The sequence below is a fragment of the Glycine max genome, chromosome 2 (assembly GCF_000004515.6).
Source record: "Glycine max cultivar Williams 82 chromosome 2, Glycine_max_v4.0, whole genome shotgun sequence".
Taxonomy (NCBI): domain Eukaryota; kingdom Viridiplantae; phylum Streptophyta; class Magnoliopsida; order Fabales; family Fabaceae; genus Glycine; species Glycine max.
The window spans coordinates 26392339-26419796 of record NC_016089.4 but is presented as its reverse complement, the minus strand read 5'-3'; the positions used below and the strand labels follow the sequence as shown (position 1 = coordinate 26419796).

Sequence of the window (27458 nt, the reverse complement as noted above, 5' to 3'; positions counted from 1 at the left end):
CAAAAGGGTTTCTTCTCTGATTGTCTATTTCTCGAGGGGCCTATTTGTTTAATTTATTCTTTTCTACACCCTTTTCAACTTCTTTATTTCAATTATATTTAAAGTTATATTAAAAATTACTTTTTATTAGTTGGTAAATTAAGTTAACTACACCATTTATAATAATTTACATATTCTATAACTAAATTAACTAGACCATTTTAATAACACGTGTGTCACAAATGTAAAATATGAGATACGATTCTAGGTTTTTAGGCAAAGGGAATACACAATCAATGAAAATAAATAAAACTAACATTACTAATGGAAATAAATAAAACCAACATTACTAATGAAATGGGTTCATGTACAATATCTGTATATACATCAAATATCAATATAAAATATGTAAATAAACTAAGCCTAATCCGTGCGCCGCCTGCGTCGAGACCTAACATATACTAGCTAGTCTTGTGTGACACTCCTGGCCATCCTGAGACATTCTTCGATCACCTCATGTGTCGATGAGCCTGGTGTGACCACCCCTAGGCTCAAATGGCGCTCCAACCTCTCAGCAATCCCATGGCAAACTTTCTGTTAAATACAAAACAAACAGATTACACAAATTATTATGAAAATATTGATGTAAATGACGTAAATTATTAGTATTACTTACCACTGCATGTCTAGGCTCCTCAGCGAGCCTCGCAGATGTCGACGGTGCTCCTGGCTCCGACACGTGAGGGATATCTGTCTGTGGGGCCTGAGGGATGACTCGGGGCTGCGGAGGATCTGATGTGTGGCTTGGTGTCTTGAAAGGATGCGAGATGCGGAAGAACCAATCTATGTAGTCACTAGCACACTGACCTGGCACAGTGCACACCTCACCTACTGGAACGATATGATTCGAGTAGTGCATCCACCTGTCGTGTATATCATCATACATGAATCGACAACCAAAGCAAGAATGGTCTGTGTGTATCCAAACTGCCGCACGACCCTCTCTGGTTGGTAATAAACAGCAACAAGCCCCCAGCGCAGGAGACCGGAATAGCATGAAATCAAATGGAAGTCCTGGACCGGTCGGTGCTCCCCATACAGGATCCAACAGACATCTGGAATCCAGAGTCGGTCTAGGCGCTCCCTGTACGCCTGTGTACGTATGCTCTTCATGGTCTTCTTCGTCGCAATCCAGCTACATGCACGCGAGGAATCCTCGTCGTAGTCCTGATCAGCAGTGGACTCCGCGACTGAGGGAAAGTGCTCGTAAATCTAGCACTACAAAGGTAACATCAAAATGAGAAACATTAATAATGAAGGTCTAACAAAATTTAAAGTTGAACATTGTTGAACCTCAACGAATGAAAAACATGTTTGTTACCTGCAGCAGTGTGATGTAACCGCCAAGCTGTTAGCTGCTACTGATAGAGACATCGTTTAGCTGGTCATACATATGCACCAGAGCAGCCACTCCCCAGGCATACCTCCCGGTCTAACTGAGGTCACGAAGGGCCTCCAAATACACAACATGCACATTGGTTGCACTCTTCTTAGCAAACAGAGTGCAACCCAGAAGATATGCACGAGCCGAAGCTGTCCAATGACCTGCCTAGCATCAGCGCTCGTATATATCACGTACCAATTGCAGGCGTACGTACGGTCCACGACACTGCCCTGTCTCAGCCCTGGCAGCCTCTACAGAGACCATCAATAAGTCCACCAGCATCTGAACCGCATCATCCACGTGCAAGGGCTGAAAGGCGTGCAAGTCGCCAACCACGGGCAGATGTAGAATCGAGGAGATGTCGTCCAGCGTGATCGTGAGCTCTCCCACAGGGAGATGGAAACTAGACGTCTCTCAGTGCCACCACTCGACAAACGAGGACAACAGTCCCCGATCGTCGGTGTCTACCGAACACACGATCAGAGGACTTAGTCCTGTCCTAGCAATTAGTCCCTCAATGGCAGGGACAGGCCTGCCTAAACTATGGGCCTTCCTCCCATGAAAGGATAACTTCAACTCAGGACGCTCCTGAATTGAAGTATAAAGGAACACAAAATTCGTTAAAATCATCATTTAAAGGAAAACTAATTTCAATCATAAAGTATAATTAACAAGTAACTAAAAATAAATATTATAAATACCTCTCCCGTACATACACTGCAAGCAACGTGATCCGCATACTGGGTCAGCACGGATGGGTCGCTTGGAGCACCCGGAAATCCCTCATGCTCATCCTCAGCAGCCTGCGCGCCTGTGTCTGCAGGAATGTCTGCCCCAGTGTCCTCTACATCAGCTGGTGCCATCGGGACCTCCGGAAATACGTCAACCTCTACATCGGGCGCAGGGACCACTGGCTTATTGTGTGCCGCAGTCTCTGCCAGTAATGTGACCTAAGGCACGACCTAATCCTCTGGTCCTAACCATGATCTGGAAATGAGTACCGCAAATTCCATCACTGATTTCATTCACTAAAATTTCATTGGTCTAACGCAAATTTCATTGACTCAAAGTCACGCAAGTTGTCAGGCTTTCATTGATTGTAGGGCTGTCATTCAGTCTATTATTTATTTGCAAAGTTGTCGGGATTACAATTATATACAGATTTAAAATGTATTTGTTAAAATTTGTTTAAGCTCATTAGAAGAATGTTTCGGCTCGGAAAGCCAAATTGTTGGCTTAAGCGAAGCAGAAGGAGAAAGATTCTCCTAGATCACAACATCAAAATGGTGAAGATCTGAGTTGTAACACTTGTTGGACTGATGCAGAATGTGATGATACTCAAGGTTCTATGGAAGGGGTTAAGGTTAAGCAAGAAACCAATTCAATTGGTGAGATTGTTAGGACCGATGAGAGTAATTTGGAGGAGGATGTTGCAGTTTCAAGAGATTATCAAGGTTCATCTGTTGAAGGAGAGAAAGACAATGAAGAGCTAGAAAGCAGATCACGTAGTTCCCAGATAGAGAAACTTCAAGAAGTTGTTTGTGTTGAACGAGGGGGAAGTAAAGAAGAAAGTCCTAACGTTGAAGCTGAAGATGTTAAAGAAATTCCACGCAATGTAAACAAAGAGCCTGCACAGGCTTCATAAATTGAAGCAAAATATGTGACATTGGATCATCCAAAGGTATCTAAGAAGGTATGGTTTAATTCATGTATTCAACAAATTTTGATCACTGGATCATCCTCTAATATTATTTACCTATAATTGAGGGTAATCAGATAAATACGAAGGCTTACTTACATGTGACTATAGCTTGTGAGCTTCTTTATACTGTTTTCAGGTATCAATAAATCTAACAAGGAATGCATTTCACATGGATAGGGATTTGTAACAGCTTTTGGGTACCCATGGTACCATGATAATATATATTTTGTTTGCTGTTTTTTTATATAAAAAATATCTATTTATCCACATTTCACTAAAAATGTTTTATGCATACATGTTTGTCCTAATCATGTTACTTTTGAACTTAATTTGCTGAGGTTGTCTGGACATTTGATACAGTTTTTCGATACAACATTCAGTTCTAAGTGGCAATTACATAAAAGACAATTACATATTTGCATTAAATCAAATTGAAACAATTGATATTCTCCAAAATGACACTATTTATCAAATATTTAGCATACACTCAGAGGTGATCCTAATAACCAAAATTCCTAATTTAAAAAAAAAAACTCACAATGTATCAAAATATTTGGCAATTTTTAAAATGAAGTTGTGAGTGTTACGAATCAAGTGATCCGTAACATGCTTACGGATCAAGTTGATCCGGAATATGCTTACGGATCAAGTGATCCGTAACTATGTTTGAGTAGTTTCCGGATCAACTTAATCCGTAACATGCTTACGGATCACTTGATCCGTAAACTACTCAAAGCTTCCCTACTCCGACAACAATGGCGGAAACATGGTTACAGCGCTTACCTCGACGGTGGACGGTGGCGTAGCTCTTCACGGAAACCTCCTCAATGCACCTCGCAACCTCTTCGCAGCAAGCTCCTCTTCACAGCAACAATGGTTCGTGGCTGAATACGAAAATGGTGAACTAGAGTTAGCAAGAGGGAGAGAGGTCGGAGAGGTCAGCAACAAAATACAAAAATGGCTGAGGTGAGGAAGAAGAAGAATGAAACGGTCTGAGGAAGAAGAAGAAGCTGTGTGAGGAAGAAGAAATTGAAACAGAGAGACAGAGTAGCGGGAGAGAGAGAGTCATGCGTTTTTTTTTTAAATTAAGCCTGGGGTATTACGGACTTTTCACCTCAAGTGCTGGGTGCACCAGCAAAAATGCTGGGTGCACCTAGCAGCACTCTTAAACTAATTATACAGTTGCAAAACCCAATTTCACAGCCCAAAATCTAAGTGCAGAGGCTCTAACTTCCAAGTCTAAATGACCCTAGAAACGGCAAAATTGGCCCACACTTATTTCTGACAAAAATTGTAGCTTTTTTCCTTGGCTTTCCATGGACTACTCATATGCTCCATTTGGAATTCTGTAGCGTCATATAGGTCCTGCACGAGGCAGGTAGGTCAAGTAAGCACAAAATCTGAAAATAAGCAACAATTATCAATTAAGCAACAATTATCAATTAAGCCCAATTATCTAAGACCAAAACTGAGTTAAGGTGAAAAAATAAGAGTCAAAGAAAGGTCAAATAAGCTAAGAAGAATAGGAAAATACTAAACTAAAAAAAGGTTCAATCATCCATGTTTAATCATTTTCCAATTGTTTAATTTCTATTAAATGTGATAACCACAAATCCAAAAACGCAGTCCCTGGAAGAGAACAATAATTTTATTACTAGAATGATACAGTGCACTCGGGCTAACCTATCAAGTTTTTGACACCATTGTCGGGGACTGTTGTCTCTTAGCTTGGTGCTTATTTGCATTTTTTAAATAAAGATTAAATAATTTTTCTCATCTTATTTCTTCTTTTATTTTATTTTCCTTTTTAAACAACACAGTTTTAACTTTTCTCATCTTATTTCTTCTCTTTTGTTGGAATCTCTTCCTTTCTATGCCCAAACTGCTATGACTTGGAGGACCAGTTAAAGGAGATCCTAAGATAGAAAAAAACAACCTTCCACAAAAGGAAGAACAAGCAAAGAAAAAGAGTAGTAGAACCTGTAGAAGAGACAACCGCCATGGTTGATGATTATAGAAATATACCCTTGAAGGAATATTTTGTGCCTATAGCATGCAAGTTTATGCAGCTCAAAATGCAAGAGTTGGAACTGTAACATTGTGATTTTCATAATACTTAATTAACTGTTTTAATTAAATTACAAAAGTAATTAAATTAAATTAAGTGTTTCTCATCTTATTTATAATGATTTTTTATTTATGATATCGAATTTAAATAATTTTTTTTTAAAAATAATTATATTTTTTATTTGAGATTAATAAAATTAAATAACATTAATTAATTTTTTTATAAATGTATACTCATCTTATCTTTCAAAACATTTTTACTCAAGTCATATGACAATTAAGCTTACAATAGATTTTTTTTTTTTTTGTGCTGAATAGCTTACAATAGATGTTACCTAACTAAAATTAATCTTGGTGCTGGCATGGGTACACTTCCCCCCGCCCCCAAGTATATATTAATCTTCATATAATATGCAATCAAGTATTATTATTTTTTTCCTCATAAATTTAAAAACTTGAATATAATATATATATATCTTATAAAAAGTGATGATCATCAACAAGTGATAGTCCTAGTCCTGTGGCACCTAAAAAAGCATGGAGATCCTCTCCTCCTTGTCCTACTCTCTCCTCTGCATTTTTCGCTTTCTCCTCGTAAAGCTTATCCTCCAAGCCAGAAAGTTCCAAAACCTCCCACCAGGTCCACCCTCTCTCGCCATAATCGGCAACCTCCACTGCGCCCCCTCCATCGCACCTTCAAAGCCCTCTCCAACAAGTACGGCCACGTCATCTCCCTATGGTTCAGCTCCCGCCTCGTCGTCGTCATCTCCTCCCAAACCCTATTCCAAGAATGCTTCACCAAAAATGACGTCGTCCTCGCCAACCGCCCTCGCTTCCTCTCCGGAAAACACATCTTCTACAACTACACAACCTTAGGGTCCTCCCCCTATGGCAAGCACTAGCGCGTGAGGGGGAGGAGGACGGAGGGTGGCGAAGGAGGAGGGAAAAGGGGAGGCTTCGAAGTAGCGGCGCGAAAAACTGCTCCAAAACCCGTGCCACCGCGATAGCGGCCGCTCCAAACGCGACACGAAACTGCTCTGCTACAGAGGTGCCCGTCGTGGATGGGGGCCGCTCCACCGCTATAGCGGCCACTGTTGACAACTATGCTTATGACCATCCATATGAAGGATTAGCTATGGCCTTTGAGAAGGTATTTGTTGAAATGAAAATGCTATACTTGGGAGGGTGAGCTCCATGCTAAAACTTCACCTCACTAAAGCAACCCAAGGTCTCGCTTAGTGAGGTATCTTTCCAAGTACCACTCTTAGGTTATGACTTTGAATGACGTGTCGAAGTGGTGAGAACTACTTCCCAAGATGTTTAGTGACTTTTCAATGTATGTGGGATGAATTGTTGTTAATGGTAAAACTTGGATACTCAAGACCAACAATGAGTGAGATGGTGGGTATGGATGTGTTGTACCAAAAACTCTCAAGTAATCTAAGTGTAGTTGTCGTTGTGAGTAGGCACGTAAGTTGGAAGTGCTTAGTGGGTCCTCAACCTAATGTTGGAGGTTATCAACGATGGCTAATGGGAATGAGCCTATAGATAGGGGTGGGTAAACGGGCCTAGGTCCATGGACTAGCCCGCGGGGTCCGCAGTCCGCGCGAGTTACTAACCAATTTTTTTAAATGGTCCATAGTTATGTCATATTTTTGGGCCCACCCCGATTAACCCGCAAACTACGCGGGTTTGGCCCACGAGATCCGCGGGTTGCCCGCAACCCGCATTATGTTTGATTTGTGTGATCCTGACCCAATTATATTAGGTTTGATTTTCTCTTTTTCACTTTAAACTTTTCTTTTAAAATAACAGATAAAGAAATATATTAGATAAGATAAAGATTTAAAGATAAAATAAAAGATTTAAATTAAAAGATGATAAAGATAAAAGATTTAAATTAAAAGATGATAACAGAAATAAAAAATTAAGATAAAAAAGATAAGTGATAACATGTTAAAAAATTTTCTTTTTGATATTTTCTCGATCTTTTTTTCTTTTTATCTATCCTTTTCATATTTGCAAGCCATAAATAATAAAAATATCAATTCTTATCATTTAAGTTAAAAATAATTGTTAAATAAATATTTTTAAAGATATTTCAATATATTTTTATTATAAAAAATAGCTCACAATCACATCATATTTAGCAGTTATTATTGTAGCAGGCTAAGAACACTTTTTTCTCCACCACGCAGTCACGCACGCGCACAAGTCATCCGACTCTTCCCCTTACAAGGAAAACAAAACGCGACTTACATTCGCGCAATCACGCGACACACCACAGCGGCACAGCCTCGGCCCACCACCGCACCACCACGCAAAGTACATCTCTTCTCTCTCTAGAATTTGTTTTTATCCTATTTTTGTTGGGACTGATTCATTGTTGTTGTACTCATAAATGTGGAGATGGAGAAGGCTCAAGCTACTTCAAATATGAAATCATTTGTTGTTGGAGATGTTTAAATTTCATATTTTAGATTTATTGCTTGGATTTTCTTTTGTAAAGACATTATTTATTTTATTGATGTAATTGACTAATTATTGAGATTTTATTTACATCTGTATTAAACTTAATTTGATTGTATTGTATTTTTATTAAAATTGAAATTATTTTAAAACTAGACCCGCAGACCGGCCCGTTTGACCCACAGGGTCCGCGGGATGGGGGTGCACTAATTTATTTGGTCCGTGTAAGAAGCGAGGCGGACTGGTCTGATTCGCTGCCAATGCGGGCTTATGCGGGCGAGCCTTACACGGGGTGGGCCGGCCCGCTTACCCACCCCTACCTATAGAATAGATGGTGGATGAATCCCTAAATAGGTTAAGGTCTTTGCAAGCCTTACCAACATAAGTCACTATCCATGCTCATCCATTTTTTATAGAACCACACTTCCTTCATAGGATTAATTTGAGTATCCCCAAATGCTTAAAGTGTTACTATGTTAAGGAATACACTTGGGCTAATCGCTCAAAAGGTAAAATCTCCATTGAATCAAGTCTGACTTTGGTGTCGATGATTGATGAACTAGTGATGATGATATTTGATGGATAAATCATGGTGGTGATGGTTGATTGATTGATGAGGATGATGGTGTATGATGATTGATGAACTGATGATTATGATATTCTTGTTATGTGGATTCTAAGATTTATGTTTTATGTACGATTTCTACATATTATGTTATATATTCGATGATGGTAGATGTTAGACAAATGGCCTCAATTATCTTAAGAAGGGGGGTTGAATTAAGATAACAAGAACTATTCCCCAATTTAAAATTCCGCTCTCTCTTTTTAGATTAACAATGCACCCTTAACATGAATTACTCAAAAGACAATTCATAATAAACTTCTTTAAAGGCAAAAGATAAATAGCAATAAATAAAAGAAGTTTAAGGGAAGAGAGAAATGCAAACTTCATTTATACTGGTTCGGTCACTTCCTGTGCCTACGTCCAGTCCTCAAGCAACCCACTTGAGATTTTCCACTCTTTGTAAAATCCTTTTACAAAGTCTGAATCACACAGGGACAACCCTTCCCTTGTGTTCAGGAATCCTTTACAACAAGAGACCCTCGGTCTCTTAACCCCTTTTCAGAAGTAAAAAGAAAAGAAGAAGAAATCTCTCTTGAAAGAGACAGATTGTACAATGAAGATCAATCACAATTCCTTATTTGAATATGCAAGTGTTTGACCAAGGAATTCTTTGAAAGGATACGACATTTCAATTTAGAAAAACTCTCTTAATCTTTTGAGAGGATAAAACTTTTTGGGCAATCAAAAACTCTCTCTTGATTCGTGTTTCCAAGTCACATATAAATAGAACTTTGATGGTCATTCATAAACCATTTGAATAGATGTGACTCTTGAAAGTTATTTTCTGAAAATCTCCTCTGGTAATCGATTACAATAATTGTGTAATCGATTACAGGTTTTAATATTTGAATTAAAACGTTTATTAACTGCTGGTAATCGATTACCAATATGGTGTAATCGATTACACAATCTAAAATTTGAATTCAAATATTTAGTAGCTGTTGTAAACCATTTTTGGCCACTGGTAATCGATTACATCCTCTGGTAATCGATTACCAAAGAGTAAATCTCTTGAAAAACACTTTTTAACTCAAATTACTTGGCCAAACCTTTGCTAAATCAATTAGGAATTCCCTTCCTAAAATACTAGTGATCATCTTGATGTTGTGGCTTGTATTCTTGAATCATTTGCATCAAATCATCATGATCATCATCAAAACATCAAAGTCATTTGCTTCTACAGTAGATCATGCTTTAATTGTTAAGTTTTATCTCATTTTAGTATGTGAGTTTTTTGTAAGTTTACTCTTCCATTGTTGTATGTGTGATTTGTGCCTATGATGATCATGTATCTGATGTATATGGGAAATAGATGGCTAGGAGGTGACTTCGTGTCTTTGGAGACTTCATGGATATGTATACCGAGATGTGAACATGTGTTTTTGTCTATGGTTCCTTTATTAGCAACTGATATAGTGTTGATTGGCTCAGAGTCTAGAAAGCTTACCTTTATGGAGTTGTATATGTTTATATGCATGTTCTTAGGAGTTATGAAATGCACCGATGTTATAGAAGTTTATGTCATGATGGAGTGTCATAAGACACATAGTTATTTGATTATATAGTTATGTCACGTGATGTTTTATCTTGATATCTTGAGTTTTAGCTTTTGGCCTTTGAAATCTGAAAAGTTCACAAGTATTTTCATAACTAAATTAGTAGAAAAGTTTTAAATGAATTAATATAAAGCCCTCCAGTTGAGCTAGTTCCTAGTTTCATGTAACAGCGACAGGTCATTATAGGAACTACTATACCAACAACTTTGGTCACTGTACTGAAGCAAAATCAATTTGGTAGTTCACCCTCGAAGGACCCAAATGACCATCTTGAAGAGTTCTTGGAAAATTTATGGAACCCAAATTTCGTAGTAGAGGTCACCAAGGCAATGAAGATTCACTTATTTTCTCTCACTCTCCAAGATAAAGCAAAGAAATGGCGGAGTACTACACCAGGTGACTTACCTAGGCTTCATGTCAACAAGCCTTCTTGGATAAATTCTTCCCACCCTCACAAGAGGCGCTTATTTAAAACGTCGGGGTTCCCTACGACTTTGTGATTGTTGCTTGTTGCAAATCTTCAAAACCTCCGTGGATGAGACCTCTAGGTGGCAAACGTGGAAGAAGAGCCATTGTCGGATTTCATTGAAGTTGGGGGAGGAAGTCTAAGTTTTTAATTTTATTTGTATTTGATGTTATATAAATCATTTTAATACATTTTTAGTCCTTACAATTAACCATTTTTTATTTTTCGCCCTTCAAAAAAATACTTTTAGTCCTTGCAATTTTTTTTTTGTTTTTCGTCCTTAAAATGCTTTAGATAGAGCTTTTTCACTATTCAAAGTGTTATTTAAAACGCTTTAAGAACGAAAAACAAAAATACACTAAATTACATGGACTAAAAAAGTATTTAAGCCTATGTAAATTTATGTCAAACTTTTGTCTCCTTCCTTTACATGCAACATTGTCGGGAAAGAGAGATGACCTTACATATGACAAGGAGAAGAAAGAGACTAGATGGGAAAGAGAAGAAAAGGGAATATTAAATTATTTACTTTAAAAAAACAAAAATAAAGAAAATTACATGATTATCCTTTAATTTATGTCAATTTAAAAAAAAAAGTGGTTTTTTTCCAACATAAAAGATGTTGAATGCTAACATACAACTAATTTTTAAATTCTACATCCAAACTCAATATATACAAATTCCAGTGGTTTAATCATATGACACTGTAACTAGTCACAAAATGTTATCTAGCTTTGTTCCTTGATTCTAATTTCATAAGAAATTATTTTGCTTTCCCAAAAATGCAATGGTCCACAAATAAATGGAATTGAAATATGAGATCAAGAATCAAACTGGATTCTGGAAGGTCTTCATTCAAAGGATTGCAAGAAAAATTTACTATAAGGATACTGAAGGTCAACAAGGGTAGCCATTGCCTTCTAAGATCGTTTCAATCAAACATCAATATAGATTAGGTGATAATTCCTATATAAGACTAAACAGGTACCAATCCTAATCATCCCTCAACCTATAAATAGGTGTTTAGCCCCCGGAACTGTCTTGCATAACCTCGGCTAATTTGGACAAGAACAATAACCATCCAACCTTTCAAAGCAATTAAAAAAAACTAAATCCCAGTTTTATCATTATATGTAGAAAAGAAAAAGATAAAGAAAAAAATCACAAGAATAAAGGAACCTTTGCACAAACAATTCCTCATTGCATACAAACTTTATCATTTGAAACAACATAATTGGGGAATAAAACAAGATAGCAATTTCAAAGAAAATATAAGAAAGTTGCATTAGCAAAGTGTAATCTGAACGAAAATAAGAAGAGCAGCAATGGAGCAGCAACGAAAGAGTACCTGAGGGCAGCAAAAAATATTACAGTGGAATGCCAAGAAACTTAAATTGAAACCATTATCCGAGCAGTTGATACATTGATTTTACCAGATTTAATCTTAGCAAGGCACAAAGAAAAACAACATTTTTGTTAATTTTCCTTTTATTTTTACAAAAAATTTCTTGTATCTTATGAGTTATCAATGATTCATCTTTGGAACTGTTTAATTGCCTAATGCACTACCTAAATCCTAGCCAAGAAGCCAGTTATCAATCAAGTAGGTTCATCTAATTTGTTTACATTTTATAAAATACAGGTTTGCAGAAAAATAGAAATGGCAATGATTAAACAGATAAAGACATTTTATTTTAAAGTTCCATTGATTTAAAGTTCGTTCTTTCCGACAAACTACAAAAATGTAAGCAAACTATAGCATGTATAACCCTCCAACAAAATAATCTGCTCCATTTCATTTCTTCATGGAATTGCTTTACTTTCTCAACACGAAATTATCCAGAAGAAGAAAAAAAATGGAAGAGCAATTTCAATAGTTAAAACCCATTACATTATCCATTTGGATTCTGGAAGGTTCTTATTTTCATTAGAAGAATGTTTTAACAAAAACCATCGAATACTTAAAAATCTATTCATACAAACTTCTCAAATAACTTTTCATTATACAGAGAAAAGCACACAAAGAAAAGGAACAAAATGCAACTGAACCACAGAATAGCAGAATTACATATGAACTTCATTCTATTGAATGACATAATTGACAAACAAAATCAAATAAAAGTTCTAGAGAAAGCATAAGAGAAAAACAAAATGCATTGACCAATGGAATGATGAAGAAAAGAATAAATTAGAGAAGGGTGATGAAATGGAAAACAAAAAGAACAGCAACAGCTATGCAAAATTAATCAACTCTCCATTACATATAAAGTATCAACATTCTTAGAAATTGAGATTTGGGTCTAACTCAACCTACAAAACCGGCTTCTAAGGTGTGGATTGCTCCCCACTTATGTACTCTATCATGACACTATCTCTAGTTGATGTGGGACTTCAACGCACCCTTCTTTGCCCACGACTAAGGTGGGCTAGGGGTAACCACAATTAAGGCAGCTTTCTAACAAACATCATTCTAAAATGCTGCATAACTATTAACTAATTAAAACAGAAACAATAAATAACAATTCCAACCCACAAACATAAACACAACATAAAGAAAGCATTCTATAAACAAGGCTAGAAGCAATTCAGAGAAGGGTAACTACAAGTTAATAATGAGAGCACCCAAAAGAACAACAGCAGCTATGTTAAACCCAACTAGTCAATTCTTCATCACACTACACACAAACATCATCATAACTAACACCATAACTGGTAAACAAAAAAAAAGGAGAGAGAAGGATGTCCAATGGTGGTGGAGGTGAAGATGAAGATGAAGAGGAACTAGAACCAATTCAAAGAAAGGGGAATGACAAATTAATAAAGAAAATACCCACAACAATAGCAGTTATGCTACACCCAACTAATCAATTCTCAATCACATTACACACTAACATCGTCATATCAAACACCATAACCGGTAAACAAAACAAACAACAACCCCAACCCGCAATTACAAATATATGCAAATATGCACACACACACAAAAAAAATCAAAATTGCAGTGTCCATTGGTGGTGAATGGTGAAGATGATGGTCAAGAAGAACTAGAAGCAATATAAAGAAGGGTAAATTAATAGTGAAAACACCCACAAGAACAACAGCAGCTATGATACTCCGAACTAATCAATTCTCCACCACATTACACATGAATATCATCCTATCAAACACCATAAGTGGTAAACAAATTCTCCATCACATTACACACAAACACCACCATATCAAACACCATCACTTGTAAACAAAATAAAAAAACACTCCCAACCCACAATTACAAATATATGCAAAAAAAAGGGAATGCTAATGAATAATGATTACAACAAGACATAGAAACAAATTACTGCCAATATGGTAGGTGATCCTGAGAATAAAGGTTCAATTCAGTCTATTAAGATATAATCAGAATTTTCCTGATTATTATCCTATCAAATACCACAACCGGTAAACATATTCTCCATCACATTACACATGAACACCATCCTATCAAACACCATAACCGGTAAACAAAATCTAAAAACATCCCAACCCGCAATTACAAATATATATACGCATATATGCAAAAACTAAAAAACCAAAAATTTCATTATCCAATGATGGTAGACCCGACGATGAAGAGGAACTAAGAAGCAATTCAAAGAAAAGTAAACAACTCTATGTACAGACAGTATAAACCAATTTTACATTGTCATATTGTCATTCAATCACAAATAGTCATATATGATAAAAAAAATTGTCCACTTTTTAACGATAACTATCTTACCATATATCTACCATGATTTGTGACTAGTAGACCGTGATAGAAATTAAACCTCTTTAAAGAAGGGCAATGAGAATGAAAACAAGAAGAGCGGCGATGAAAGAGTACTTGATGGCAGCAACAAAAATTGCCAAGGAGATGAACAAGAGCTGCCAGAGGACTTGCACACTTGCCCAAGTGAGAATACCGGTTAATCCAAGTGCAAGGACGTTGTCGGGGTCAGGGTCCAAAAGGGTCCTCCAATTGAACCCCAAAATGGGTCGTCTTTGATTGCTCCAATCGTTGACCTTTTCTTCTTGCTCGTTTGAACCATTGGGTGGTTGTTGCTGTTGTTGTTGTTGTTGTTGTTGTTGTTGTTGGGTGTTTCGCTGTTCCCTTAATTCATTGTTGTTGTTGTTGTTGTTTGCGAATGTGAGAAGTGGGTGTGGTTTTGGGGAGAGAAGGAGAGGGTGGGGTTTGAGAGAAAGGGGAGAAGAGGATGGAAAGGAATAAGAAAGAGGAATTGAAAGTGAGAGTGAGGGTCTCAACCCTACCATCGTATTAGTCATCGTCTGTGTTCTTCTCACATCCAAAATTTCTGGGCCTTGGGGAAATGCAAACGCAAGGAAGCAAATACGGGTGAAAAATGAAAAGTGAAATCAAATACGTTGATCCATTTCGTTATGTGGTCTACATGCCAGTACATGGACTATGGTTAGTGTCGCTACTTTTTTTGCAAGGGTTACATTTATCTGTATGGTCATTTTTTGTTTAATAAACATAGTTTAGTGCATGTGACTCTCTGAATAATCTTGTGTCAACTTCTGGTCAAATTAGCTTAACTTCTGATCAGCTTGAAAGTTATTAAAGTTTCTTACTAAATACATTCAAATAAAGGATTTGTTTATTGTTGGGACCTCCTTATGTCTCTCACGACGGGAAGGAAACGTGGTCAGTTAAAATACACAGATCCTATAATTAATGGCTAAAATAAGTGAGGAACAACCCTAAGAATATTGCACTAGAATATAATTAAAGAAAGAAACTAAAGTACTGAACACACTCCTTCCAATTCTCCTTCTTCATCGTTCCCCGTTACCATTGGCAATTCAGGATTTTATTTTAGTGGGCAAAGAAATCATTTATACTCTTTATTTTTGTTTATAAGTTAAATTATTCATTTAATCTTTATAGTTTCACAATTCTTACCTTTTTGGTCTATGTAGTTTGAAAGTGTTATTTTTAATCCTTATAGTTTACATTTTAATTCTCATCCATATAATTTTGAAAGTGATTTTTTTAATCCTTATAATTTTTATTCTAATTCTTTTTTAGTCCCTGCAATTTGAAAGTAGTCTTTTTAGTCTCTACATTGTATATTTTAATTCTATTTTAGTCCTTACCATCAAAATATGAGTAATATTATCAATTACAATTAAATACAAAAATATTAACAAGTAATTCGTAACTAATTTATTGTAAGATAATTTTTGCAGTAAAAAAATAATTGATAATTTATAACTAATTTGTAGCTAATTATTTTTATATTATTTTTTGAAGTAAGGACTAAAAGATAATTAAAATATAAATTATACGGACTAAAAATATCACTTTTAAACTATAGGGACTAAAAGAGAATTAAAATACAAACCATAAGACTAAAAAAACACTTTTAGAATGCAAGGACTAACAGAGAATTAAAATGTAAACTATAGGGACTAAAAAGGTAAGAATCATGAAACTATAGGAACCAAATAAGTAATTTAACCTTGTTTATAAGACCATTTTAAAAAAATATAATATTTTTCTCTAATTGTTTATTGTATAAATTATTTTTTCCTAAACTATTCTTAATTAATTAACATTTTTTAGTCAAAATAATAATGGTTAGAAATTAAGGAGATAAATTATTTCTATCTCTTATTTAAGATCAGAAAAAAATAAGTAGCAATTACTTGAAAAAAAAAAGTGGAAAGAGAAAGATGATTGATTTTAAAAAAATAAAAGTAATTTTGAAAGAATATTATAAATAATTAATAATTTTAATTTCACTAATTAAATTAACTACTTTTTTTAAAAGGGTGTTAATTAGTTGAGATAGTGTTATAAAAAAATGACCGAGGGAGTGATATTTTCGTAGAAAAAATATTATAAATTTTTATAATAGAGATAATGTCATGATAAAAAAAAATGTAAAATACTTGTATTTTTATAAATTATAATTTTGTGCTTGTACTTTAAAAAATAATAAGAAGAACTAAATTCACCTATTTTTTAAATTATAAAGACTAACTTAATTGATGGATATGAGATTATAGATATTAAAACTAAATTTGACTTGTATTACAAAGACTTAAAATATATTTTATCATTTTAATTGTTTGATTTTTTTATTATCAGTATTATCAAAATTTTAAAAAGATACAATGATAAAATTAATAACAATTTATTCTCTCTTTTATCATTTACAATTTTTTACATTTATTTTTAAACAAATACTACATGGGCAATACCAAAACTTTGATGGGAGCACTATTAAAAAATCATTTTTTTATGACACACTTTTTAAGGCAATTTCCTAAAATCATCTTAGAATGTGCGTCGGTGATATTTTTGTAATTAACGACAATATAACTACGACGGTCTATGACACTCATCTTTGTAGGTAGGGCGCAATGACATTTTAGTAATTTGAAGTATTCATTCTAAGACGGTTGTCATTAGAAAATCGTCTTTGTTAATTTAGAAAACAAAATTGTACGTATAATATATGCTTTTTAATTTGTTTTTGACAAAAAATATATCATGTTTCTCTTCACCATTTGAACATAGCTACACGTTCTGAACACGAAGCAAGCTGATCAACAACCTCGAAGTTGAAATCGTCTGCTGTGTCGCATCAACAGTGTGTCATCATTGACATCGTGGCACTGCTGCCCTGAAGTCAGCCTTAAATCCTGAACGAGCAACCTGTGCCTGCGCGCCCCGCCGTGCCCTAGCCTGCCCCCCAGTCGAAGGTGTGTGTGCTGTTTTTAATTTTTCGCAAAGCAAATGTTCCAATGCTGGAATTAAGTTGCCATGTTTACATTAGTTCCCATACCTAGTTGTTCAGAAAGCAAATGTTCCAATGCTGAGAAATAGGTCGAAACAGACAGAGATCAAAGTAGAAAAACTAACACCTAAACACAATCCTCTTTTGAAATTATTTTTAGGTCGTTGTTTGAGACTATTTGAATAAAAGCAAAACTAAGACCTCAACAAATCTTTATTATGAAAGAGGAAAATCTTATTCATAAATATGTGGCTCATGTGAAATGAAGTTATAACGAAAATATAAGTCAAACTAAACCTGAAATTTGAAATAGAATAGTCAAGCAAACCATTCTTTTGAACACACGATCTCACTTGGTGTTAATATCTGTTTTGAATCTTATATGCACCTAGTTATTGATATAGCTGGAAATCTTTTTTGAATCTGTTCCAAAAATTGATTACTCTATGTGGTCATGGCCTAAGGTCTTTCCTTTTTAAAACTCTGTTTAGCTATGCCTATGTGAAACTGCCATTTGGATGTAATGCTGCAACCTTAAATTCAAAGAAATGCATCAATTCATTTCAAGAGTTATCAAATTACTTCTATCAAAAGTGGACTACATTAAACATAATCTCATACTCTATTTAAATATGAGGCCAGTCACTGGCATGCATCAAGACAATCGAAGGAATGCATCAATTCATTTCAGACAGTGCTTAAGGAGCTACACATGAACTATGTTGAGTGATATTACTATCAACAAGTGAATTTAATAAACATATCTGGTTGTTTGGGTGGCTGGCTCATCTATATATAGTTTCATCTTCCCATGATTTATAAAAAATCAATTTTGGTGTGGCCATAAAATCAGTTCTCTATGTATATTCATCAAGTTTCATTAGTTCTGATATTCATAGCAAGATTATATTTCTTTGAATTTATGAGAAAACACATAAAGCAACTTGACAAATATAGTTTCATCTTCCAATGATTTATAAAAAATCAATTTTGGTGTGGCCATAAAATCAGTTCTCTATGGATATTCATCGAGCTTCATTTGTCCTGATATTTCATAGCAAGATTATATTTCTTTGAATTTATGAGAAAATACATAAAGCAACTTCAGATGAATTTTGCATTTTCTTTTTGTCAATAAACATGATCTCATAAATTTGAGGAAGGGACAATTCATCCTTTGGATGCTCCTATATCCTCTTGACAAATCATTTACTATGAGCCAATGTGTTAAATTGTGTTAAATTTTTAATGTTCGGTTTGATAATCTAATAAAATATATAATTACAAGCATAATTGAATAAATTAATAAGACATATTAAGTAAAAGAAGGGGATATTGAAAGAAGAAAATGTTATAAGAAGAAGGAGACATCGACAGATGAAGGTGTTATAGAAGAAGGGGATATAGGAAGGAGAAGAAGTCATTGAAAAAATCTATTCTATTGAAGAAAACAGAGATGGTTAAGAACATTGCACTAACCTGTCGATCCGTAAGTGTTGCGGGGACTTAGGATATGTGGGTGTTTACAAGTTTCAACCCTTATTACATAATATAAGTTGGATATTTATCGAGTACAAATGCTAACTACCCATTACCGCTACAAGTTTTCCCTTAATCTTCATCATTGATAGCTTTAGTCCTCAATCTCTACCATTGATAGTTTTGTCTTCAATCTTCACCATCGATGGCTTTGGCCTTCAATCTTCACCATTGATGTCTGATCTTGATCTTTTGATAATCATTACCCAAAGACCAATTTTTGATACAATTGAAAAATAGTGGTGTAAAAGCTCCCCTGTATTTATCTTTTGAGTGAAGTAGAAAAAGATAAATACTAATTGAGTAAACTAAATCCAACAACATTATTGAAGTTTCAATTTAGCCAAACATTTTCGACTTCAACCAAATTTAATGGTTCTACTTTCTTTTTGAGATCTCTTTACAAGGCCGGCCAATACTGAAAACCATTTTGTGCATAATTTGGAATAAAATTGGACATTCAAAGGGCCATTATGCATCATGATCAAAATGATCATTTTGAAGTTATCATTCTAAACCAAAATGAATTAGTAATCAAATCATCTAAGGATAACAAATTGCTATGGAAAACATGAACGGATCCATCCTTTAGGCCAGATTAATTCAAATCATATTGACAAGAGTATAGATGTAATGGATCTTGAATGCAATATTATTGGTCAACGGTAACCATAAATAAAAACTAAACACATGTTACCTACTTTCAGGGGGGCCCTGCCTAGCGCGTCATTTTGTTGACATTGAATTTTGCATTTTGTTTTTGTCAACAAACATAATTCCATAGAAATTTGAGGAAGGAGACAATTCTTCATTTGGAGGCCTTGTATCCTCTCGATAGTCCTTTTTCATGGGCCGATGTGTTAAATTTTTAATGTTCAATTCAATAATCTGAAATATATAATCACAAGCATAATTAAACAAATTATTCGAACATATTAAGTAAAAGACGAGAACATTGAAAGAAGAAAGAGATATCAAAAGAAGAAAATGTTATAGGAAGAAGAATGAGACATTGATAAATGAAGGTGTTATAGGAAGAAGAAGGAGATATAGGAAGGAGAAGATGTCATTGAAAGAATCTATTTTATTGAAGAAAAAAAGAAAAGATTGAGAGCATTGCACTAACCCGTTAATCTATAAACGTCGTGGGGACTTAGGATATGTGATTTACAAGTTTCAACCCTTATTACATAATACAAGTTTGATATTTATAGAGTACAAATGCTTAATACCCCTAACCGCCACAAACTTTCCCTAAATCTACACCGTTGATGGTTTAGTCTTTGATCTCTATCACTAATAGCTATGTCTTCAATCTTCACTACCAATGGCTTTGGTCCTCTATCTTCACCATTGATGTCTTCAATCTATACCTATTTGGTGTACACATTTTGTTAGACATTTTTGCCCTTGAATTATACTATAATGTGATCAAACTCTCTTTTATCTGCACTACATATCAGTTAATGTATAATTATTGAAGGATAAAATGGGAAAGATGACATGAACATGTGAAGTTAAATTGATAGGAAGGTAAAAAGTAGTTGCACACTAATCTATTGTAATTGCATACTAATCTGTTTCGCGTTTTTAACTTTCCGCAAATTAGAGTGTGAAGGATACTCTAAACTGTTCATAAAATGTATTTTATCTTCTGGATTCTTGTATAACCGGACATGTCCACACACTCTCCATGTCATTCCCTATGGATCCAAATCCAATGTCATGTCTCTGCCACTCCACATCTCTCACACTCTCTTGCATGGTAATCCCTTTCTCACACTTTTGTTCAACTTTATAAGAAGAGCAACAATGGAAAAATAATGTTGGTATAGTGATGGTGAAGGAGTGAAATTAAAACAATTGTTAAAAGGTTCGTATTTGTTAATTACTTGATGGATAAAGTAGATTTTTTTCTCCTTTTTAAGGATTAACAACGTCAATTTAAGATTTCTTACCACTCCACTATATATTATCTTAAATTTTTTTAAATAAATCTATTAAAAACTGCCAATTTTTTATTCTTAAAATTCCAAACTATCCTTTTTTGCTTTTTTAAATAGAGCATATAATAAATTGAAATTGGAGAATACACATTTAATATATACTATTAAATAGAAATTGTGAAATATGAAATCAAAACTTAAACGATATACTCAAATACCATTAGCATGTGGATTGTATTGTTAAAGGTTATTTTGTGATGATCTAGGTTTAAGATAATAGGCCAAATTAATGATGATAGTGTGGGTATTGGTCTTGTTTATTCTTAAATACAAGTAGAAATCTAAATCATATTTTTTTTTTAAAATACTAAATGTATAATTTATTGTTCATACCTCACAATTCAAAGATATTCTTACCTCATAATTCAAAGATTTTCTCACTTTGTTTACATAGAGAAAAGAAAAACTATCATGCCCAATGGAGCTGAATTGCTATATAGATCACGTATAACAAACAGAGAAAAACCCACAAGAGCTTTAGAAGAAAATATAATTGATGAGTTGCAATGATAAATTAAAGCATTTGACCTTTAAATCAATTCATTTGTTGGTTCTTCTACCTATCTAAGCTGTAGAACCTGCAGAAGATCAAAGAAAAGAAAAAAAAACAGCAAAGCAATAAGCAAGAATCTACACCATGAGTTTACATGGTTCAGCAATATGCCTACATCCACGGGAAATGCAGCTCATCATCATCACATTGATCATGAAACATTACAAGTTCAATACAAGCAACAACTAGCTTTGATCTCTCTCGGTTTCTTTCTTACAAAACCTCTCTCAATCACCTAGCTCTCTTTCTCTATGAAACTTATTCTGTTTTTCTGCAACAGCTCTAATCTTTTTCAACCTCTCTGTTTTTCAGCCAACCCCCCCCCCCCTTTTTACTGCATTACATGATCAAGAGTATATATACACTCTAACTATGCTTTGGTGCCAAGACCCATTCAGTTATTATAACTGAATTCAGTTATGACAGCACCTCTTAAAGCCTTCTCACTTGTGCCATTTTTTATTTTGAGTCATACACCACAAATCTCCACCTTGACTCCAAATCAACGAGTGTCTATCTTGCGATTCAGGGCTGCACTTCTACCAATTTGCTTTAGGCATCTTCAAAATTTATCAAGTCCAGGCAGTGCTTGAACTTGACACTAGAGAGGGACTTTGTGAACATATCAGTCGTGTTTTCTTCTGTTAAAACCTTCTCCACCTTCACCTTCTCAAATTGAATCACATCTCTGATGAAGTGTAGTTTCACATCTATGTGCTTTGTCCTCTCATGGTACATTTGGTGATTTGCTAAGTGAATGACACTTTGACTGTCACAGTGAATTGTGACACAAGCTTGTGCTATTCCAAGTTCAATTACCATACCTTTGTGTTCGACAAGTGGCCTCAGATATCTTAAGAAGGGGGGTTGAATTAAGATATTCCAAACTACTTCCCCAATTAAAAATCTATTTCACTTTTTATTCAAGTTATAAATTCCCTTAACAATGAACTTCTTAAATATTGATTCAAATAAAACAATTTGAATATGAATATAAAGCAATAATAAACAAAGGAGATTAAGGGAAGAGAAAGTGCAAACTCAGATTTATACTGGTTCGGCCACACCCTTGTGCCTACGTCCAGTCCCCAAGCAACCCGCTTGCGAGTTCCACTATCTTGTAAATTCCTTTTACAAGTTCTAAACACACAAGGACAATCCTTCCTTTGTGTTTAGAATTCCTTTACAACAAGAGACCCACGGTCTCTTAATCCCTTAGAGAATTAGGAGAAGAAGAAGAATGAATCTATCTAGAAAGAGATAGATTTTACAGATTGAGCACTCAAATAATTCCTTAATGAATTGCAATTGAATTGGCCAAGGAATTCTTAAGAGGATAAAATGATTTTGCTCTTTGAGAGGATAAACACTTGTTGTTCTGAAAAACTCTTGGCAAATTCGTGTTATAAGTCACATATATATAGACCATTGGTGGTCATGAATAAAGCCTTTGAAAAGTTGTGACTCTTAGAAATATTTTCTGAAAATCCTGTCTGGTAATCGATTACAGGAATTGTGTAATCGATTACAACTTTTAAATTTTGAATTAAAACGTTTATTAACTGTTGGTAATCGATTACCAAAATTGTGTAATCGATTACACAGTCTAAAATTTCGAATTCAAATTTTAATAGCTATTGTAAAACATATTTGGCCACTGGTAATCGATTACCAGAAAGTAAATCCTTTGAAAAACACTTTTTAATTTAAATTACTTGGCCAAACCTTTTGCTAATTCAATTAGGAATTCCTGTCCTAATATTCTAGTGATCATCTTGATGTTGCGACTTGTAATCTTGAAGTATTGTCTTGAATTTAATCTTGAAAAGCCCATTTGTATCAATTGCATCATATCATCATGATCATCATCAAAACACCAAAGGCATTTGCATCTACAATCTCCCCCTTTTTGATGATGACAATACAATACCTGAAATCAAGATTCAAGCAAGCAACAACCAATTATATATAGATAAAATGTGCGTTTACTCCCCCTATATTTCGGAATTTATGATCACTTGATTTCTAAGTTTGTTAAGCTTTTGCTACAACCTTTTCTCCCCCTTTGGCAACATCAAAAAGCCAAAGAACTCGGGAATCAACACAGATATAACAATGGAGTAGAAAGATATAAATATCAGAGTATAAGGCATAACCATCCAAACTCACAAATAATAAATAATCAAACCATAATCCAAATAAATCAAAACGTCAAAAACCACATAATGTCAAAGCAAAAAAGGCTGAAATCCAAATTCCACAAGAGAAATAAAGTACTTAACATAAGAATTTAAACTCTAAGAAACTGAATAGCCAAAATACACGGCTTATAAAAGACATATAACTAGAAACTAAAGTCTAAGAAGGCGGAGGTGGTGGTGGAAGATCGAAACTCTAACGAATGTATCCGACATCCTCTTCAAGCTGTGTGAGGCGAATGTCCATACCGGCGAAGCGTGTATCTAAAGAGTCGAAGCGGTCACCAACATAAGAACGAAGACCCCGTAATTCGGAGAGGACTTCATTCATGAGTGCGGAATCTTCGCGCGGAGGAGGAGGTGAAGGAGTACGTTCATCTTGAGGAGGGAGTGCATCCTTCTTCAGCCATTGACCATTCCGATCTTTACGGTACCCAAAGGAGGTCACTGCACCAGCACCAATTGCAAAGGAACGCTTGACTTGAACAAAGGGTTCATCATCAAGTGGAATTTGAAAATGACGCAAAAACAGAGTAATCAAATGTGGATAAGGAAGAGGTGCATTGGCCCGTAATGCCTTATGCATTCGGTACCGAACCAAATGGGCCCAGTCGATCTGACGACCGGTAAGAAAAGCCCACATAAGAATCAAATCCTCCTCAGAGGCCTGTGCTAAATTGGAAGACCGAGGAAGCAAAATTCTAACAATTATATAGTGCATGATGCGATTATCAAATGTTAATGACCCGGCCAACAATCTACCGGTCATTTCAGCCTGATCATTGCAGACCATACGGCGAGCATCATGACTCGAATAATCAAATTTCCAGTCATCAACAATGGTGCCCTCAAAAGGTGCACCATGCACCTCAGAGATAATAATGCCATCCTGAATTTTTAAATTGCAGTAGAAGACCTTTACAAGTTCAGGATAATATGGCAATTTTAATGACATGAAATCAACAAGGCCAGAATTTTGAAACACTTGATAGCAATCAAACGTTTCATCATTAAAGAATTCTACGTCTAGGTACTTAGGGTCTAAGATGATTCTAGAAGAAAACTGAGAAAGGTACCGTAGACGCTGATCATCGGACGAAAACAATGTTGATGATCTTGGAGATGACAAAGAAGGATAAATAGGTGTTGTGGGTGCTTCGGATGGGCTGTGGCGACGATGGGCAGCAGCAGCAGCGGTGGAGGATGATCCCTTTCTCTTCTTCGATGGCTCTACCATTTGATGAAGTTTTTGTGGATTTTGATCGGTGGAAGTGAAAGAGGAGTGAAAAAGAGGAAGATTGGGCTTTACGGGACGTGATTTGGTGAAGAATTGAGTGAGATTCGAAGATTTGAAGTTTTAGGTATGAAGGAAACGTGGAGGAGGCTTTGGCTGCGCAGCAGCTCTGATTTCATGAGTATTTATAGAAGAGGACGAATTGTAATCGATTACAGGGCCAATAAGCCTACTGGTAATCGATTACAGGATGTTGTAATCGATTATAGGCTGCCTGTTCATGTGTAATCGATTACACTGGATGGTAATCGATTACCAGAGCCTATCCTAGGCTAGTTTCTTAAGAGAATATCTATGTTTATGCTAAAACACATCCAATATGATTAATTATCACTACTAATGCACTTAATTCAATCATTCAATTATTACATACACAAGAAATCATAAATTCTATCATAATAATAAGAATTCAAACAAGATCAAACAAAATAAACAATCAATAAGAGTAGATCAATCAATCAATCAATCCCTATTTTTCTAAATCTCTTACATCTAAGAGGCCTAATTCTCTTCTAATAGAGAAGAACACTTCCTTGGGGAGAGGTTTTGTGAAAATATCAGCAAGTTGATTCTTAGTATCAACAAACTCTAATACACAATCTCCCTTTAGGACATGATCTCTAAGAAAATGATGTCTAATCTCTATATGTTTAGTTCTAGAGTGTTGAACTGAGTTTTTGGATAGATTTATGGCACTAGTATTATCACACTTAATAGGTATTCGATCAAGAATGATGCCATAGTCAGATAATTGTTGCTTCATCCATAAAATCTGTGCACAACAACTACCGGCAGAGATATACTCCGCTTCAGCAGTGGATAAAGCAACACTGTTTTATTTCTTACTATGCCATGAGACAAGAGCCGATCCAATGAATTGACAAGTTCCACTTGTGCTTTTTCTATCAGTTTTAGATCCGGCAAAATCAGAATCAGAATATCCTATTAAGTTACATGTTGAATTCTTAGGATACCATAATCCTAAATTGATTGTTCCTAATAGATATCTCATGATTCTCTTTACTGCACTTAAATGTGATTGTTTGGGGTTGGATTGAAACCTAGCACACATGCATACACTAAACATAATATCAAGTCTACTAGCAGATAAATAAAGAAGAGATCCGATCATACCTCGATATTGTTTTATGTCTATAGACTGACCAGATTCATCTTTATCTAAGTAACAACTAGTGCTCATCGGTGTAGACATGTGTTTTGCACTATCCATCCCAAATCTTTTGATCAATTCCTTGCAGTACTTGGATTGATTGATTAATATACCTTCTTGAGTTTGCTTGATTTGTAATCCCAGAAAGTACTTTAGTTCTCCCATCATTGACATTTCAAATTCACTTTGCATATCAAGGGAAAACTCCTTGCACAATGAATCATTAGTGGATCCAAAAATTATATGATCAACATATATTTGAACCAACAAAATATCATTATGCTTTCTCTTTATGAACAATGTGGTATCCACTTTACCTCTAGAGAATTCTTTTTCTAGAAGAAAATTGCTTAAGCGTTCATACCACGCCCTAGGGGCTTGTTTCAAACCATAAAGAGCCTTTTGTAATTTATAAACATGGTTTGGTTTATCAGGAATTTCAAAACCAGGGGGTTGTTCAACATATACCTCTTCTTGAATTAAACCATTTAGAAAGGCACTCTTAACATCCATTTGATAAAGTTTAAAATCCATTATGGATGCATATGCCAAAAGCATTCTAATGGCTTCTAATCTTGCAACAGGAGCATATGTTTCTTCATAGTCTATTCCTTCTTCTTGATTATACCCTTTTGCTACTAACATGGCTTTATTTCTAATAATTATACCATGTTCATCTAACTTGTTTCTAAAAACCCATTTTGTTCCTATAACAGGATAATTTTCAGGTTTTTCTACTAATTTCCATACATTGTTTCTTTCAAATTGGTTCAGTTCTTCTTGCATGGCAATGATCCAGTTATCATTTATTATGGCTTCTTTTATATTTTTAGGTTCAATCATAGATACAAAAGCCATATTATTGCACAAATCTTTAAGAGAATGTCTAGTTGTTACCCCTTTTGAGATATCACCAATAATATTGTCGAGGGGATGATCTCTTGAAGCTTTCCATTCTCTTGGAAGTTCATCATTGGATTTGACTTCTTCTGGAGGATCTTCATTGTTTCCTTTATCATTTCCTTTGAAATCTTGTTCATGAATATTCATATGTTCTAAAGAATCTGCAATATCATCTAGCATATTCTTTCTTGACAAGATAGCATTAGATTCATCAAAGGTAACATGAATGGATTCCTCGATATTCATAGTTCTTTTATTATGTATCCTATATGCTTTGCTTTGTGATGAATATCCAAGAAAAATACCTTCATCAGATTTTGCATCGAATTTTTCTAGATTATCTTTACCATTATTAAGCACAAAGCATTTGCAACCAAAAACATGTAGATGAGAAATATTAGGTTTTCTACCATTATATAACTCATGGGGTTTTCTTTAAAATGGGTCTTATTAAGGCCCTATTCATGATGTAACATGCAGTATTGACCGCTTCAGCCCAAAAATACTTTGGAAGAGAAGTATCATTTAATAAAGTTCTTGCAATTTCTTCCAATGACCTATTTTCCCTCTCAACAACTCCATTTTGTTGAGGGGTTCTAGGTGCAGAAAAATTGTGTTCAATACCATGTTCATCACAGAATAATTCAAAATCTTTATTTTCAAATTCACCCCCATGATCACTTCTAATGGAAGCAATC

General features: G+C 34.9%; 1 protein-coding gene and 1 pseudogene across 2 annotated transcripts; one reads left to right on the top strand and one right to left on the bottom strand.

Annotated features, from left to right (window-relative positions):
* Positions 1-2416: 2416 nt before the first annotated feature.
* On the top strand, positions 2417-3312 carry LOC100814977 (uncharacterized; annotated as a pseudogene).
* Positions 3313-4182: 870 nt separating this feature from the next.
* Positions 4183-14802, bottom strand: LOC121173114 (putative uncharacterized protein DDB_G0282129). 2 transcript variants are annotated; one of them, XM_041007125.1, is made up of 2 exons: positions 14069-14758; positions 4183-4490 (listed from the first exon to the last, which is right to left on the bottom strand). In XM_041007125.1, the coding sequence occupies exon 1, from the start codon at positions 14611-14613 to the stop codon at positions 14122-14124; it is 492 nt and encodes a 163-aa protein (XP_040863059.1). In that variant the 5' UTR covers positions 14614-14758; the 3' UTR covers positions 4183-4490; positions 14069-14121. The 2 variants fall into 2 exon arrangements, 1 of the variants encoding a protein (XP_040863059.1); XR_005887331.1 differs by lacking the exon at positions 4183-4490 and adding an exon at positions 11140-11659 and having other exon boundaries at positions 14069-14802.
* Between the last annotated feature and the right edge of the window lie 12656 nt (positions 14803-27458).